Below are 17,466 nucleotides of genomic sequence, written 5' to 3' on the forward strand. Positions count from 1 at the left end.
CGACCGCACACCGCAATTTGATGTCTAACTATACGTATGGCATATCAATTAGGTGTGTAGGTCAATAGTTTAAGTGGGCCAATGATGATGATGATGATTACGGCAGATGAGGTGAGGTGAAGCGGCTCTATGACTTTTTGGCATCATGGCCAAAAGAGGATTCTCTCTGTCAGTGTGTGTGTGTTGTCTCTTGTCGAATCATTCGGTTTGATAAGGAGACTATTTATCTCTGGCGACACAACACCATCATGTACAATTATGAATTTATTCTTAGTCATTTTTTCTACTGTTTTGTTCTGTGTTTATTCCTTTTTCTTCATTGCAGGCCGTTACTCTTGCCATTTTCCTATTGGTTTCCTTTACAATATCCATTCCCCTCTCCAATCATAATTTATAAACCGATTTGATTTAAATCGTTATTCAGTGGCCAATCTTAGAATCTTTCTCTCCATCTTTTTACCTCCTTTTCCCTCCTTTGCCACTTAGATATTCATAACTGACACACAGCCAGCAGAAATTTTAATAATTCAACTCTATAATATGCACAAGGCGTTGCAGGCGGTGATTCGGGTGAAATTCGCTTCTTGGCCAATGCCAAAAGCAGCCGCCAATGATAGAAAGGCGGCTAAGAATGGGACAGACCCAAAATGCAATAGAACGAGCGGGGGCGAAGGCACTGCAGTAGCCAAGGACGGGTGTGTGTGTGTGTGTGTGTGTGGTGATGGTTGGGGGGTTTGACGCAGCCAGAACCCACAAAAACCAAAAAGTTTTGCAGTCGTGTGTTAGTGGCTGCCACACAGGGGCAGGGGTTAGGGTAAGCGTTAGGGGTTTTTAGGGGATGCCACAGAGTGCACCAGTGGAAGAGGGGGTCGGGCAATGGAAGAGAGTCGCCCTGGTAAACCGCTCGCTCTAGACACACATTAAAATTTCAATTTTGGAGAAATTAAAATTTTATCAGTTTGTTGAGTGTGTCGCACACGTTTTGTACGTTTTTCTAACCGACACAGAGACAGACAGGCGACCATAGGGCAAAGTCATAAAATTACCAAGAACTGAAAGCGAGGGGACAGGGGCCCAGGTGTTGCACAGTCAAATTTTGAATATACATGTATTATGGGATCTGAGAATCGTGAAAATACGATCGATCGCAAGTTCGTCCTTCATCTCGACCAGAAAATGAGGGCTCAAGACTTTCACGACCCCATTATGGAGCCGCGCCCCACCTCGCGACCCAAAAGGAAGCTCTAAGGTCTAAAGAAATCTGTTATGGTTAAACTTTCATGGAAGCGTGGCAGAGTATAAGAATGTACTCTTCGTACAGGCAAAAAAAAAAAAAAAAAACGAAGCAAAGTTTTCGACAAATTGCAGCGAAAAGTGCACAATGGCTTAGCCATGGGGAAACAGTGCGTGGCGACGGCGACGAAGACGAAGGCCCGCCGCCCCAAGAAAAAGAAGAGCAACAAAAAGGCGAAACAAGACACACACAAAAAAAACACGTAGATTTTTCTACTTAGCTCAAGGTGGAGGGGTGGATTGGCGAGAAGACTAGGCAGAGAGAAAGAGAGAGGAAACCGTCTGCAGGCAGCCGAAGCAGAGGAGGCAAAGAAAAACCAGCAAAACTTGGCAGCACAGCAGCTCTCTCGCTCTGTTTATTGCATGGCGCTAAAAGCAAGTAACTGGGGACCGTTTTTGCATACCCTCGGTAGGTAGCTAGCTATTATTGACGTTGCAAATATTAAAAACTAGCTGATAAATATCAAAAATTGTTTCAAAATGAAGAGAGAAGAAACATATAAGTCGCATAACTGTTTCTTTTTGTTTGCTTGTGTATTTGCAGAGTGTGCAATGCTTCGACTCCGTTTTAGGAATCCCTCTTTTTATTTTGTTGGCGCGACTGCTCTTAGGACGTATCTGTGTGTCTGTGTGTCTATGTTTCCATGTTTGTTCGTGTGTGTTTGTGTGCAGTAAATGTGGGCGTACAATTTTCAATTATGCATTTTAGTGGCCGCAGCAGCTCATTGACAATAAAAAGAAATACAACCAGGAACAGAGAAAACGAAAAAGTAATGCAAAAGTGGAGTGAGAGGTGGGAGTGCAAAATAAAAGGGTTACAGAAATGAGACAAGTTATTGCAAGAGAGATTTCGTACCGATTTCTATCCATTGTGCAACCACCAACGAAAAAGGTCTCAGATTTGAAATCATTGAATCTAATTTTCGACTGAAAGTTTGATTATTACTAGTAAGCTCTTCGACATTTTCAAGCATATCATAATGATACTGATAGAAACAATAGTAAATACCCAAAAATGTATTTATTTTTCAAATTTCCAGTATTTCATGAAAAAAGAGGGGGAACGTTGAGAGTCGCCTTCAAAAGCGACTCTACTTTTTTATGCATACGTGTGTATGTACGAATGGTCTTCCAGGTTCGACTGAATGGGAGATTAACTGGGAGAATTACTACTAATAGGTTTAATATTATAAACGTAATAGGGGGGGACTTACCGTGGTTTAGTTAGTTTCTTCATATGTATATCCATATCCTGCTGTGCTCGTTGGTGAAGTTAAAGGTGTTGTTTTTGGGTTCGCGTTCGCGCTACTCATAGAACGCATCCCCCATCCACCCGCTTATGGGGCGTGGCGGCTACTGTTGAGTGATGATTAATCCGAGATAAGATATCTGGGAGGAGTTAGCGGCTGCCCAAGTAGCTCTCTGTGCGCAGTCCAGTTCCTGTGTCTGTGTCTGTTTCTGATCCTATTCCTATTCCCCTGGCCTCTGGGGAGGCGGAGGCACTTGCTTGTTGTTGTGGTTGTTGTTGTTGTGGTGATTGTTGTAAGGCGATGATGTATTTTTCCAGGCACCGCATGAGTTGTAGGTGTCTTTTGTTGGCAGGTTACTAGCGTTGGTGTTTTAGTTTTTTGTTGATTTATTTGAATTTAATTGGTGTTTTTACATTACATTTAATCTTTAACGTTTAACAATTTAATGATTCATTATTGATAATATTGCTCGATTCGCTGTTGGTTGAGGTTGTTGTTGTTTAACATTAGTTTTGTTTTTGTTTTTGGGGTGTTTGTTGTTGTTGTTGCTTAAGCACTTGGGGCGCATTTACCATATACAAAAATTTGTTTATTTTACTCATTTGATTAATACCTAAGAAATACGATTTAGGATCAATTGGTTTGTTTTTTGTTTTTAATATTTGAAATCTCTAATATTTCTAATAATTAGCTGACGTTTTTTGTTCTATTAAGAATACTTTTTTTTTTTTTAATTTGCACTTGACCTTTTTTTATGTTTTTTCTTATTTGTTTCTTTGCTTGTTTTCTTTGTTCTTGTTTAAAGTAATTTTTTACTAAAGTAATTGCGTTTGCTGTTGATTTGATTTTTCAAGCGGATTGTAAAAATTGTTTAGAGTATTTGATATAAGAAATATATATATATTTGTATTCTATATACTATGATCGTGTGTGGCTATATTTAATAAGATTTGATTGCACCGTTAGAATGTACTTTAACGCACTTTAACCACGATTCTCCGCCACGAGTCGTCATCAGCCTGCTCCTCCTCCTGTTGTATATACCATCCATATCGAAATTGTATGTGCTATGGCTAAGTAATATGTATGTATGTATATAGGCTGTATATAATGCTTGTATATAATAATAACTATTGGAAGGCGTACTTTTATAGGCTCTCTAAAGTTTATGCTTCTTTTCTTCTTTTTTTTTCTCTGTAAAGCTAATGGCTACTTCTGTGTTAATGCGATTCGTAATAAACTTTGCTTTGCTTTTCTTTTCTTTCCTTTTTGTTTTTGTGTTGTAACTACATGTTTAACTTTTTGTTGCTGTATTTTGGGTGTTGTCCCATTTTTTTTGTCGTTTTATGTTTGTTTTAGTTGTATTGCTTTTTGTTTGAGGCGATTGATAGAATTATTTTTTTAGTTGGCTGCAAAATTGATGAGAATTTTGTATTTAAATTGTCTTTGGCTTTGAAAATTGTCTTGCAAGTGCAAAAGTTCGTCATGGATATGAATATTAATTATTTGATAGGGTTTTTTTTTGCATCCCTGATATTCCCATAGCACAATAAACTCCAAACATCTCCCCTTTCCCATTTATCACGAAAATAAATCGTCCCAGCTGCACCAACAAAACACCACAGAGTCAAGCAGGCACTCACGCGTGCTTATTTTTCTCTCTCTCTCTCGCTCTCCAAATTCTTGCTCTTCTCTCGGCAACAGCTGTTGATCGCAATTGCAGCACTGCGCGCGCACACACTTAAACACAGAGATTACATAGAGCATTGCCAGCATTGAGCATTTCATTCCTCTGATGGAAGAACAGCAGGTGTTAAGTACAAATTAAAAATGTTTAAGAGATGAACAGATAATTATCTAGAAGCGTCTTTCACTGGATTCTGGCTCCATCTACAACAACCATCACTCATTCATTCGTTCATTCATGAGTGTAGTTGTTTTTTTTTTTGTAGTTGTAAATGCGGAGCCAAAGGGCAACGCACGCATACCTCTTCAACTTTTTTTCTGTCTCTGCCTCTGCTTTTGCCTAACAACAATAAGAAGACAGCCGCCGAGGCAGTTCAGTTCCGTTATGCGAACTGAAGAGCAAAGCAAAAGGCGAACACGATGGGAGAGTGAGCGTGCAAAAGAGATTTAGAGGAGAGAGAGAGCGAGGTGAGCAGTGGAAAGAGCGATGGCGTGAGCGAGAGAGCAACACAATCACACGGTCGTCGGTCGTTTGAAAAATTGACAATAAAAACGTTCCCGAAAGTCAATGCGCATTTCACTTTTTTTTGTCGTTTCTTTTTCCTTTGCGCCCGTTTCTTGTTTCATCTCTTTTTTGGTTCCGTTTTCGTTGTTTTTTTTGGTATTGAAATGCGAAAGCGAAATTTTTTTGTGGTATTTTATCTGTTGATTTCTATAATAATTTGCATTGAAAATGTGCAAATGAAATAAAAATAAACTGCCTGCCGCCATGTGTGTGCCCCAGAGCAAGGTAGGGTATAAGCAGGGGACGGGACGGACTGGCGGCAAGGCGGCGTGTGCTCTACTATTTGCTTTTTCATTTCTTTTTATAAATATATTTTAATCAACTTTAAAGCACTTTTTAGCATTTGCTTTGCTATTTCTTTTGCATTTTAATTTACTTTTAATTTTTCTTTTGCCGTTGCCTTTTCATTTGATTATGCTTTTGCTGCCTTTGCTTTGCCTTTGAACTTTGCACACTGAAAAAACATTTATTGCACTTCTCTGTGGAATATTTTTATGGGCACTTTTTTGATTGGAGAACGAACGAATGGACGATTCAAAGGGTGGGCGGTAGCGGTGGCGGCATTTGGGGAAGGCACACAAAATGACACGATGATTTTCGTGTGTTACTTTTGCCACTTGAATTTATTACATATTTCTCTTTCGTTTTTCGGCAATTTTCGCTCTTACATTTGTTACACGGCGCGAGCAACGAACGGCGTCTCAGACGAGACTGACAAAACAAACGCCGATAAATGAGCGGCGGGGCAACAAGAAAACGGAACCAGCAAAAGAGAATGGAAGAGAGAGCGGGCCGATGAATGAGCATGCGCATAGAGCGCATGAGAGCGGCACAAGCTGGCAGCTGTTAATCAGCGGACACAACAGCAGCAAAGATCGTCTTTACAGAGCGATGTTAGTCGCAGATTGAATTAATTTTAAAGGGAAAATTATTAGGAAAATTAAAAACTTGGCCATTAATATAACAATTACTTGTTGAATGGTTTTCTCATTGATTTCCTGTCAGCAAACTTGATACAAGCATGAATGAATTACTGTCAGAGAGCGGATTGCGAGAGACAGAAAGAGCGAGGCAGAGAGAGCACGTCTCACTGTTACGTTTCGTTGCTGCTTCTGCTTCTGGCAAGTTGCCAATACATTGGAATTTGAAAACCGTGCGAACAACAAAAGGAAAATCGCTCCTCTTCCTCCTCACCACACACACTTCATCTTTTTCATCTGCTTGGGAGTACTAGATACACCCGACCGCCTGTTGGCCTTTTGTTTGGTATTTTAATACCCTTTAGTATGTTTTTCAAGAGTGGTTTGAAAGCCAAATAAAAGCTGTTATTAAACAGAAACCCAAAGATCCGGATCCGGACGATAGAATTATCTGTAAGGGTATCCCCAGCTTCGCTCACCCGCTGATTGTTTCGTTTTAATGTTTTGTAATTTGATTTCATGAATCAATTTCCATGACGTCCTCTCTTTGTGTTAAAGGTAACCCAGGAACGGGTTGAATGAGACTTGGCGAAAGAGGGAGGGAGTCAAAGATTGTGTTTGTTACCGCCCCACCATAATATTGAATCGAACGGTTTTAGTAGACATACAGTTTGACCTTCTATCTGATAACAGCCATGTAATAACTGTAATTCATTATCTGAATTTATTAAAGAAAGGGAAGTAAAGACGAAAAATACTCTTCCATTTCGGTGCAAATATTATAGCGTCTTTTCACATTGTAATTTACATATCAATGACACATTTTTACAGGTCACTTACAGTTGTAAAGCTTTACAGCTGATTTCCCAGCAATACTGTTATATAAGGGGTTTAAGGTAAAACGCTGAAATTTAAAATTATCTTATTACATGAATATTCTTTCACTTTAACTTTCATTTAAAATGGAAAATGCTGGCCGACACTTGATTTATATTCGAGTAGTGCTTGCTTACAGTATTTACTATTTGAAAGCTTAGTATTATTGCTGAACAAACTCGGAAACATAAATTTCCGAGATAATGCCGACATAAGGACTGCATTATTTCATCAGAGCCCAAACGGAGGAGTATCATAGATTGTGTGGTGAGCGAGAGAGCGCCCTTTCCTATTGGAATTCCAGGTTTCAAACAATTACCACTGGTTCTTATCAAATGGTCATTGACGTGTGTTTGACGTACTATTTTTTTCCTGTCTACGCTTTCATCTTTATTTCATGAGCATAGAAAACTGATAAGAAAGTAAACTTTTTATTTTCTTTATTTATTTGTACATATTTGCAAACCAATCTAAAATCAGTTATAAATAAAAATTAAGACAAAAGCAAATAAATAAAACAAAACGAGCAAAGCCAAACACGCACGCACACAATGTAAAACATTTACAGTAAAAAAGAGCGCGCCAGAGAGCGAGAGAAAGAGCGTATGGCGGCGGCGGCATTGTTCGTCTGGCATTTGACGTTTATTACTGTATTTTTTGTGCCTTTGCGCGCGAATTCGCTGCGCAATGCAAATTAAAATTAAAAGAGAGCAAAAAAGGTAAAGGCAAATGCAAAAGCAAAATTAATTTCTTTCCTCTACGAACGGCGTGGCGGGAGATAGAGTGTGTATGTGTGTGTGATAGAGAGTGAGTGAGGGAGAGAGCCATGACGAGCTTTTGACACATTTGCTTTTGTTTTTTTTTTCGTTTACACTGACTTTGTTCATAATAAATGACTTACCTGCTCTTCGATTAATTGCTAGGCCGATTCTCTGCTACAAAATCCAAAAATGTTTAAACATTATTCAATACGAACATAGAAACACACACGCACGGACGCACACGGACACAAATGTAGTGTAGTAATGTGTAGTAATTTGTTGGTGTTGGGGTTGCTGCTACTGCTGCGGCTGTTGTTGTTGCTGCTAATGCTCTTTCGTTGGCGGTCAGATGTTGCATTTTCAATGATTGCCGATGCACTCCTCTCCTCCCTTCTTCACATTTAATTAAGTTTAGTTTTTAACATATAATAACGTACGCGAAATCACAAACACACGCGAACACACGCACACACACAGCAACTAGTAATTCTGCTGTGCGAACAGAGGCAGAAGCAAAGGCAAAGGCAGTGCAGAGGCACACAGGCAGCGCTTACGAAAAAATGCTTATGAAAACAATTTCCATGGGAAAATCCACTTCACTTGGGTACTACTCGGCCGAGTAAAGGGTTTAGATACGAAACTAGTCCATTTTGTGTTGTTTTTGATTGTTTTTTAACGAAATTTAGTTGCGTGTTTTGTGTTGGGTGCAGAGAAAAGAGCACGAAGATACATATATATATATTTATATATATATTTCGGCAAATCAGCTGTTTATTCGATAGTTTATGGTCAGTGCTGGGAAATTATCTATGGATTAAATATTCAAAATGCGATATATCGAACGTACGATAGTGCGATATGCCCACGTAGATTATTCGATTAGAACATCGCGCTCAAAAGTTAGTCGATTTGAGCTGCTCTGAACTAAAAACAATATTATTGGTATTAGTGAGAGGATAAAGTTAGCTTTTCTAACAGGAGATCACATTGTGCTGATTAACTTTTTAAGCTGGCTTGTATTTGTAGGTGCTCAGGGAATACATTTAGGTAACATATTTTAAGCAATCAATTATGTATGCACATAATTTATAATTGTATTTGTATTGTTAAAACTGTTATTTTATTTATCTATCTATCATTTACAACTATGTAAATAGTACTTAAAACGTTCTTCCATACAATAGGTAGCTTTGCTGCCAATCGATGATTCCGAGCAATCGATACAGTCGTTAGAAAAGATGGCCACCACTGAAAGTTGTCTGGCGCCATTTCTCCATCTTGGATCTTGGTTTTGCGTGAAGTTGGTGTTTGCGGAACGCAATTATCTGATTAAATCCAACTCAAATAAAGATCGCAATTAAGATAAACGCATTGTTAGACGACGTTTTATGAGATGGCGCGCTGTAGAATGGCGGAAAGAGTAACGTATCTGGAGGATCCCTATAAATCGGAGAATGACAAGGATACTTACAAGTAAGTGAAATGGTTCGAAACACTCGTATACTCAAGTGCAGCTGACCCTTGCAGATCTCTTGACCTGAGCAATGGGCTGCGAGCTTTGCTGGTCTCGGTACCAACGCCCCACATTGGAGCACATCCCCATAATGCCTCCTGCTCCTTGTTGGTCGACCACGGCCCATTCGCCGATCCATGCAACTATCAGGGACTGGCGCACATGCTGCAGCATATGATATTCATGGGCAGCACACCGGACGCAGGGCAGAATGTCTTCTTTGAGCACGTGAAGAAACACGGCGGCGAATGCTGGTCGTCGATCCACAGCGAGGACACGCAGTTCACGTTTGAGGTGTCCGATCAGCACTTGGAGTCGAGTCTGGATTTCTTGGCATTCGCTCTTAAGAATCCCCTGATGCCGCAGGAGACCATGGAATGTGGACGCGCTATCGTGGAGTCTGAGTTTCAGCGGTTGGCCAAAAAAGGTGATAATCGTCGCAGCCAGCTGCTCGACAGCCTGGCCAGCGCAGGCTATCCGCACGGCTCCTTCCATTTGGGTAACATGAAATCGCTCAAGGACAATGTCAGCGACGACAAAGACCTGCACGCAGCTCTGCACGCTGCCTGGTGCGATAACTATGCGGCCAATCGCATGTACGTGTGCCTGAAGGCTCGTCTGCCCATCGATGTGCTGGAGTGCATGGTCATACGCCACTTTGGCCAGCTGCGCTGCAATGACATCATGGCGCCCGATCTGAGCAAGTTTGATTATCGCCACGCCTACCGTTCGGAGTTCCACGAGCAAGTCTTCTACGTTGAGGACGTGGACAACTGTTGCAAGTTGGAGCTGACCTGGGTGCTGCCCAGCATGCGTTCGTACTATCACAGCAATCCAGATAAGTTGCTCTCCCGCCAGATCTCGTACAAGGGAGAGGGCAGTCTGTTTGCCTATCTGCAGCGCCGCCACTGGGCCTGTCATCTAGGCGCTGGCATAGACGAGGCCTACTTCAATAATCACTCAATGCACGGATTGTTCAAAGTTTACATTTTCCTCAGCAGCGAGGGTTACAAGCACATCGACGAGGTGCTGTTTGCCACCTTTGCCTACTTGAAGATCTTCGCCAACAGCTCCAAAGAGTCCATGCTAAAGTTGTACGAAGATCAGCAGAAGGGTCAGGCGGCGGAGTTCCGTCTGCCAGATCGTCTCTATAGCCATGATGTCGATGAGTTGGTCTTCCGCAGCAAATATTATCCAGCCAAATATATACTCACCGCCAGGCAGCTCACCTACGACAAGAGCATGCGGCATTTATCCAAACTGATTGGCATTCTCAACAGTTTTAAGTTCAATCTAATGATTACCTCGCAAGACAAAGTCTACGACAAGCAGGAGCAGTGGTTCGGCACTAGATACACCAGCAAACCGATGCCCGAAAACTGGAAGGAGCTGTGGAAAAAATCGCAAACGCAGCGCATTGCTGAGCTCTTTCTGCCCGAACCCAATCCCTTTGTGGCGCACGACTTTACAATTTTCTGGCATGAGCAGGGCAGGCCCAAGCTGCCGCCATACCCCAAACGATTGATCAAGACGAACACCTGCGAGCTGTGGTTCCGACAGGATGACAAGTTTGGCAAGCCACAGGCCTACCTCTGCTTCTTTTTCCTCACGCCGCTGCCGCGCGAGAGTGCGAAGAAGTGAGAGATTTCCATCACACACACTTCCATCCACACTTCTGATGATCTTTACTGATTTCTGTTTATTTTTTGGCAGTGCTGCCATGTGCGACATGTACGCTTCAATGGTGGAGATGCACGTGCAAAATGAACTGGATCTCGCCGAAGAGGCAAATCTCAATTGCCGCTTTCTGGTTATGGACAATGGTTTGCGGCTATTTGTGAGCGGCTACAATGAAAAGCTTCATCTCATTGTGGAGGCCATTGCGGAGGGAATGATCAATTTTTGCGACACCATCGCTGAAAGACTATTCAGCAGGGACCGTCAGGTGCAGGGCAAAACCTACTTGGAACGCCTCAAATGTCCATGCACCTTCAGCAAGTAAGAAAGGCATCCAATAATATCTTCTACATCTTGAATCATAATTTGTGCTCTCAGGAACATTCTGCAATATGTGCTGGGCGAAAAGCCCTGGACAACCGAGGACTTGTATAAGGCTCTCAATGCCATCACGCTGGAGGAGCTGAAGACATTTGCACATAAATTACCGCAGCAGCTGTACATCAAGGCGCTCATTCAAGGCAATTACACGGAGCAGGCAGCCCACAAGGTGCTCAATGCGCTGCTCAGTCGCCTCGAATGCAAACCCATTGGGGACCAGCGGCTGGCGAAGAATCGCATTGTAAAGCTGCCACGGGGCAGCAAAGTCTTCTGTTTCGATATGAAAGGCACGCGCACGAATGTCACTAATTACTACCAATTCGGCGAGAACTCTTTGCGCGCGGAAGTCATATTCAATCTCATAAGTATGATGGTTAATTCGCAGCACTACCACACAGAAGAACTCAAAGCTGGAGGAGTGAAGGGCTGGACCCACGTCAATGCCGGCATTCTCGGCTACTACCTTTCGGTGAACTTTGAAGGTAATGCTGCAGCAGAAGAAAGTGCCAATACAATTAACAAAGATATGGACACATTGCGCCGTCAGAGTTGGATGTTAGTCCATCAGTTAGATGACCAGAGCTATGCCGCCATGAAAGAGCAACTTTTGCTTGTGGCGCTTGGCCCGCCCCCTACTCTGCTGAACGAGGTGGGTGAGAATTTCAACGAGATCGTCCAGGGCACCTATGTCTTTGGTCGTACTCAGAGGAAGGCTCATGTTATGCGCAGCCTAACCAAAGCGGATGTGAAGCGCTTCCTAAGTGACACGAATGGCAGAAGTTTGCGCAAATTGTCGGTGGAGCTTATTGGGCATAATGCGACAAATGTGGGAGAACGAGACGAGAAGTTGGACGATGCCATTCACGATTTTAAAAGCGGTCTTGAGATGTACCAAAAGGTCACAGTGCTGCCTTGTGTGGACGGGAATTGGCTTCAGATTCCAAACCAGGTCGGAGACGTCTGCAATTAAATATCTCAGTTTCATTGAATATTGTTAGCATTAGGCGTAAACTTTCGCACATTTATTACTATTTTTTTGAATCAATTGACCAAAACAGAACAAGGGGAACACAAAAGTCTGTGGCTGAATTTATGGGTTCAAGTTAAACCCAAGTTAAATTCGAGAAATGTATTAAACGTTAATTTCCGAGCATTAATCAACATCTTTAAACACGGATTTATGCTAAGGGGGACAGCGTCAGGCAGTCTGTGGTCTGCTCTTCCACCAAGCTGTTCTTGTGGCAGTGCCAGAGACTTGTGTTCATTTCCTTGGAGCAGTCTCAATCGACAGGATAGGGACCACTTTTATTCAACAAACTGTAGAAAGAATAAGTGCATAAAGCATTTCAAAACATTCAACCACAAAGTCGAGGAGTTCATTCAAGAGTTCGTGGAGAAACTGATGATTGACAAAGCTTCCGACTGGAACTGGCTCGTGGTTCCTTGAATAAGCCAAACGGCCAAGTAATCAACGAAATTAAATTGAATTATTTCCATAAAAATACAACAAAATCGTTCTGTTAACTAAGAATCAAATAAGTGCAAAATTAAACGTTTCGAAACCTTGAAAAATGACTCCTAAAACTGATGAATATATTATGAACCAAAGTGGCTTTTTCAGGGCTTTGGCAATGAATTATTAAAGTTATATATTAAAGTTTTCGTAGTAAATGTACATAGTTGGATAATTAGCAACAACAAAGGACTTTTGAATACAACAACAGCATGGGAAAAGCATTCTAAACGGGGGACCGCATCCTGCCATCTTGTCGCGCATTTAAATGAATTTAAATCATATACAAATCACAGCAATTATTTAGATCAGTTAACATTTTGTTTGATTTATTTGAACAAAATAATTAAACTAACATTTGTTGCATCATGTGTGTGACAAACAATTTGAATATGTCTCCCACTAATCGTTGTAGTAGCCTAGTCTAAGCCGCTTTACATATTAGGTAAATACATAAGAATATCGATGTGTGTGTGTGTAATATTTATGTACATGAGGAATTCAGTGTAAAGATTATAAATATAAGAACGTGGCAGGCAGACAAATACAAGACGAAATCACACAACATTGGAATTATAAAACTAAAACTATAAGTCACAGTGCGGGCATTTGGGCAGAAAAGAGACAATTCAAATGGATATTGCACAGAGCACAGAGATAATATAATATTAACTGACTTTATAGGCTATTTGTGAGTCGTTTAGTGTTTTGTTTTGTTTTGTTTTGTTTTGTTATGTTTGTGGTATACTCGATGCACGTCTAAGGCACTCTATAAACAATTTCAGCTAACAATCTGTTTTAAAATGTATTTCTGTCATCATCTAATCTACGTTCTAGTGGAGCGGTCGGTGCATTAGGAATTACTGAATTTTTCATCGCTGGTCAGCACATTGTAGGCACAGCCCAGGGCCCAGGAGATTTCATGACCATCAATCTTCTTGTAAAGCTGCAAGAAAAAGCAAATTTAATCTCTGATAAATCAATGTCTGACTGTTCCTCCACATTTACCTTAATTTTCTTGCCATCGTTGAGGCCAAAACCCTCGCGCAGCAGCGTCGATATAAAGGTCAAATCAAAGCACATAAATGGCTGCTCGTCATTGGGTATGGCACAGATCTCTTGCGCTTTTTTTCTATAAGCCTCGACAGTGGTCTCCCCACCGGCTAGTGGATCCACCAGACCCGACTCAATGGCACGCTCAAAGTAATAGCTGAAGGCAGCCACCGCATGTTGTTTGAGCGTAAACGGCTTGGGCTTCACCAGCGGCATCACCTTGCTCTTGACCAGCTCGAGGCAGGCCTCAAAGTCCACAATTGGCTGCTCGGCGGCACTGGATTTGGTGTTGTCCCTGCCACTCACCTTGTACTGCACATTGCCGTAGGTCCAAGTGCGGTTGGCAATTATGGGATTGACGCACACACTCTCCAGCAGCGTATCCTCCTTCTTGTGGCCGTGCGTGAAGACGGCATGACGGGCGGCCATCAGTCCCAGCCCCAGATAGCTGTGTGTGAAGACATTGATCTTCTTGCTGGAGGTGACCACCTCGTGCATGTACTTGTCGTAGACGGGCACCTGCTCGGGATCTGTGGGCGAGAATGTGACCTGGGTGCTGCCGCCGCCCAAGTCCAAGGCAGCTGCCTGATTGGTTTTCGAGAGGCGTCCCAGCAGAAAGTTGACGGTGAACCAGCTGAAGATGCCCTCATCTGTGCCGTCCATGATCTCAACGGCATCCATGTCCACGCTGAACTCGGACTTGGCAAACAAATCCCGCACAGCATTGAGTATGTTCTCCGCCTTGCTTTGTGGCAGCAAACGCAGTCCAGCGGTTGCCTTCAGGACCAACGGCGTGGACGACCAATGCTCTTTGGGTATGAAGGCGCGCGCCTCGTCCAGCAGCAGCTTGATGGAGTGCGCACCCTCGGCAGGATTGTCTGCAAAGGAGCTGAGGCCCGGCTTGCGCTCCTTGAAGAGCTCCTCGTACAGCACCAGCTTATTGTCTATAAAGCTACGATTAAACTTGTAGGCCAGCACGCGGCTGCCCGTCGAGCCGGCATCAATGATGGCCGCATATTGCACTTTGCTGTAGCCAAACTTCGAGGCCAGACGCGCCAGATATGGACTGGCATTCTCTGAGACAAACCCTGCAGCGTCAGCAGATTCCGTTTCGGTTTTTGTTTTCCGTTTTGGTTTGTTGGTGGTTGAAGTGGGTACGACGGGTTTATGCGGAAAATTTGGTTCGATGTGCGAGAAGGCCACGGTGACAGTGGGAAAATCAGAAGGTTTTGTTAGCACAACTTTATGAGGTTCTTTGTTACAGAAATACAAATGATACACACCAAAGACAAAGAGTAGAAGGACCACAGACACAATCAGGCACAAAAATGATATCTTGAGGCCACTGGGACCGCGACTGCCGCTGACAGAGCTGCTGCCTTTCCGCCGGTTGCCCTGTAACGGTTTCTCATCCGTGGCCAGCTAAAACGAAGGGGAATAAAGTTAAGACATAAGAATGTGCTAAGAATTCGAATTTGATTGATTTTTTATGGTTTTCTACCAGCTTATATTCGTATTTCATTGCTCGGTTTCGTTGCGTTTGTCGCTGCCCGTCGCTGTTGTGCCACAATTATTATGCATAACTCTGCTTAGACACATTTCAAGTGTTTGCCCATTTTAAATATTAGCAGGGGCAGGCCACCACACCACACCACAACGTATATGTATTTAGCTTTATTTGTTATCTCTTAAAAATGTCAATTGTCTGCTTTTTTTTCTTTCTTGTGGGCCGTTTTTATCGTTTGCTCACATGTGCCAGGGCTGCACAGCCGCACAGATTGCGCAATCGATAACTGACTGACAACAGCTGACTGACAGGTTCATCGAGAAACTAGTAATTCAAAGCAAACTGATTTTTAACGTCTATAGGTAATATACTCCTGCCCCTTGGTATGTATTTATGCAAATAAATTATAAAATGTTCATTGAAGAATGCATGTCTCTGTGCAGCACACAGAATCAATTATATTGCAATCATCCACATCAACCTTTCAATGGTGCGCAAATTGTGCTCCCGCCACAACCAGGCTAAAGTTCAAAGTCATGGCAAATTACAAAATATTCAATGTACAGCGTACAGAGGGCATCTTATCATACAACCTTCAAGCGATATGACCACGATTAGATACTATACCTAGGCACGAACTAAAATGGGGCAGCAGTCAGATCTATTAGGCTGATTAAATACAAAACGGTTGTCTGGGGCAACGCAAACAGAACTGATGAAATTACCATTATTTAAACAAATGTTTCGGCAAGTGTGTGACGACAAAGCCAGCCCACCACTCCGCCTGCCAATACTATGAAATAAAGTCAACATTAGGCGTAACTAAGACTTTGTAGCGACTTTTGTGAGTATTTATCAAGCACAAAATGGTTGGCTGACGACAAGCACTAGAAATTCATTTAATTTCGTAGCAATTACGCGTACATATGCAGACTAAGAGCCATTAAATATTCACAGTGAGAACTTATCACATCTGTCTGCGGGTGGAGCGCTTCTGTAATCAATATTTCAACTGATAACTAGGGACGTGCAGGGCTTTCTTGTCTCGATTAATAGTGACTCAGCGTTCCCAGATATGCATATATGTACATATGCAAGTATTGGACATACAATCAAAGTTCTCTTTGTCACGGACTCACCTAATCATTAAATTGGAACTGCCAGATTGCACGCACAAACATTTCAGATGGTTTACGAATGAAATTTCCCACAATCGAAATTAGCTTTTTAGACTGATCTAAACTTAATAGGATTCATTTGTTTTGTTTTCTGATTCACGCACGAAAGGAAGATTCACCTCGATCTACCCACTGTGCAGTGCACGAAACGCACGAGGGTTCCGTTCCCCCTCCACTTACTGGCAACCTGTTCAGGTCCCGTTGCAGCTGCTTCATTCACCACGCCGCCCACACGCTAATTGCACTGCTGATCCCCCAAACCAATTGACTCTCGTATGTATCCCACACAATGAGTTCGGGGGAAAGCAATTGAAAAAGTTGTCTAGTCTAGCCAGGTTGTGGTGGCATTATCGTCGATCGAGTGCCAACACAATTGATGTGTGGTTTTTTTGGTTCTAGCAATTAGATGACCTTGCAAATGAGAAATACATTTGGGCAACCAACAAAACCGGCCGGCCTAAGCCCAAAGGCCAGGTAATTAAGATATTACAAATCATTATCTGTATGTAAGACTAATTAACATTAGTGACTAGTTTTAGCTCTTTATCTATTTATATTTGTGCCTTTTATTTCATAAGTTAATTTGCATAGAGTATTGTACACCCTTTAAACCAGTTTGGCAGCCTCCTCTAACACTGTTTCCATGTCGCTTTCTACTCTAACACACTATATCTACACACATACATACACATACATGTATTTCTGTCTCTCTTTGCCGGCATTGAATCTATCGCAATAGTATGTAAATAAGGATTTTAAATAAAAAATTGGCACCCCTTTAAACACAACTGATTGAAACAATTATTTAACTCTGGGTGCGACGGTGGGCAGGGAGGGGAATCGTTTAACTTCCGTCACAAAAGAGCAACACATTTCCTTAGGAATCTCGTTCTCGCTCTAGTGGTTCTTTTCATCAGTGTACTTGTAGGTGGGGAAGCATTGAAACAAATTTAATTATATTTTACCCCTTTAACCTTTGGCCTTACTTTTCTTTTGCGCACATCGGTGCTCGTCATGTTGTACTATTTGTTATTTACTTTACTTTGTACTTTATTATGTAAATACTTGAAACGAAACGAAATTGTTTTGTCGCGCGAAATACTAACACATTACTTAAAACTTTTCTTTGCGATCGCCGACGAGTAGTACGCACTAATGCTAGTACATATATGCGTTATCTGTTAAGCGCGTTTTGCGAGGGACCTGTTTGACCGACAAAACCGACTCTGACACGCGCGCGTTTAATATTTATATTTATTTACATTTTTTGATAGTGGGGCTGTCGATAGTTTG

The 17,466-nt window shown here is 42.1% G+C and overlaps 3 protein-coding genes across 7 annotated transcripts in view; 1 reads left to right on the forward strand and 2 right to left on the reverse strand.

Moving 5' to 3' along the window:
• Positions 1–8,081, reverse strand: part of LOC117584571 (AF4/FMR2 family member lilli) — a 79,024-nt gene extending 70,943 nt beyond the window's left edge. For all 3 annotated transcript variants that reach the window (XM_034273539.1, XM_034273538.1, XM_034273537.1), the window contains exons 1-2: positions 7,492–8,081; positions 2,508–3,952 (exon numbers count right to left, since the gene is read on the reverse strand). In XM_034273539.1, the coding sequence (XP_034129430.1) occupies positions 2,508–2,542 (35 nt within the window). In that variant the 5' untranslated portion in view covers positions 2,543–3,952; positions 7,492–8,081. The remainder of the gene's footprint in view (positions 1–2,507; positions 3,953–7,491) is intronic.
• Positions 8,082–8,558: 477 nt separating this feature from the next.
• On the forward strand, positions 8,559–12,081 carry LOC117584572 (nardilysin-like). Its single transcript, XM_034273542.1, has 4 exons — positions 8,559–8,824; positions 8,879–10,501; positions 10,578–10,862; positions 10,920–12,081. The coding sequence occupies exons 1-4, from the start codon at positions 8,745–8,747 to the stop codon at positions 11,890–11,892; spliced, it is 2,961 nt and encodes a 986-aa protein (XP_034129433.1). The 5' UTR covers positions 8,559–8,744; the 3' UTR covers positions 11,893–12,081.
• A 662-nt stretch (positions 12,082–12,743) lies between these two features.
• On the reverse strand, positions 12,744–17,424 carry LOC117584577 (ectonucleoside triphosphate diphosphohydrolase 5). Of its 3 annotated transcripts, none has more exons than XM_034273552.1 (4): positions 17,160–17,421; positions 14,772–14,910; positions 13,444–14,576; positions 12,744–13,381 (listed from the first exon to the last, which is right to left on the reverse strand). In XM_034273552.1, the coding sequence occupies exons 1-4, from the start codon at positions 17,187–17,189 to the stop codon at positions 13,289–13,291; spliced, it is 1,395 nt and encodes a 464-aa protein (XP_034129443.1). In that variant the 5' UTR covers positions 17,190–17,421; the 3' UTR covers positions 12,744–13,288. The 3 variants fall into 3 exon arrangements, with proteins under 3 accessions (XP_034129443.1, XP_034129444.1, XP_034129442.1); XM_034273553.1 differs by lacking the exon at positions 17,160–17,421 and adding an exon at positions 14,990–15,179; XM_034273551.1 differs by having other exon boundaries at positions 13,444–14,910; positions 17,160–17,424.
• Between the last annotated feature and the right edge of the window lie 42 nt (positions 17,425–17,466).

The sequence above is a fragment of the Drosophila guanche genome, unplaced genomic scaffold (assembly GCF_900245975.1).
Source record: "Drosophila guanche unplaced genomic scaffold, DGUA_6, whole genome shotgun sequence".
Taxonomy (NCBI): Eukaryota; Metazoa; Arthropoda; class Insecta; order Diptera; family Drosophilidae; genus Drosophila; species Drosophila guanche.

What these genes read in the sequence shown, in the direction of transcription:
- LOC117584577 (XM_034273551.1), bottom strand. Translation starts at nt 17,189, where the DNA reads ATGACGAGCACCGATGTGCGCAAAAGAAAA. An exon ending in CCGATGTGCGCAAAAGAAAA is followed by an intron (nt 14,911 to 17,159) that starts GTAAGGCCAAAG and finishes CCTTCGTTTTAG; the next exon opens with CTGGCCACGGATGAGAAACC. An exon ending in ACGATGGCAAGAAAATTAAG is followed by an intron (nt 13,382 to 13,443) that starts GTAAATGTGGAG and finishes TTTTTCTTGCAG; the next exon opens with CTTTACAAGAAGATTGATGG.
- LOC117584572 (XM_034273542.1), top strand. Translation starts at nt 8,745, where the DNA reads ATGGCGCGCTGTAGAATGGCGGAAAGAGTAACGTATCTGGAGGATCCC. An exon ending in AATGACAAGGATACTTACAA is followed by an intron (nt 8,825 to 8,878) that starts GTAAGTGAAATG and finishes TGACCCTTGCAG; the next exon opens with ATCTCTTGACCTGAGCAATG. An exon ending in CCGCGCGAGAGTGCGAAGAA is followed by an intron (nt 10,502 to 10,577) that starts GTGAGAGATTTC and finishes ATTTTTTGGCAG; the next exon opens with TGCTGCCATGTGCGACATGT.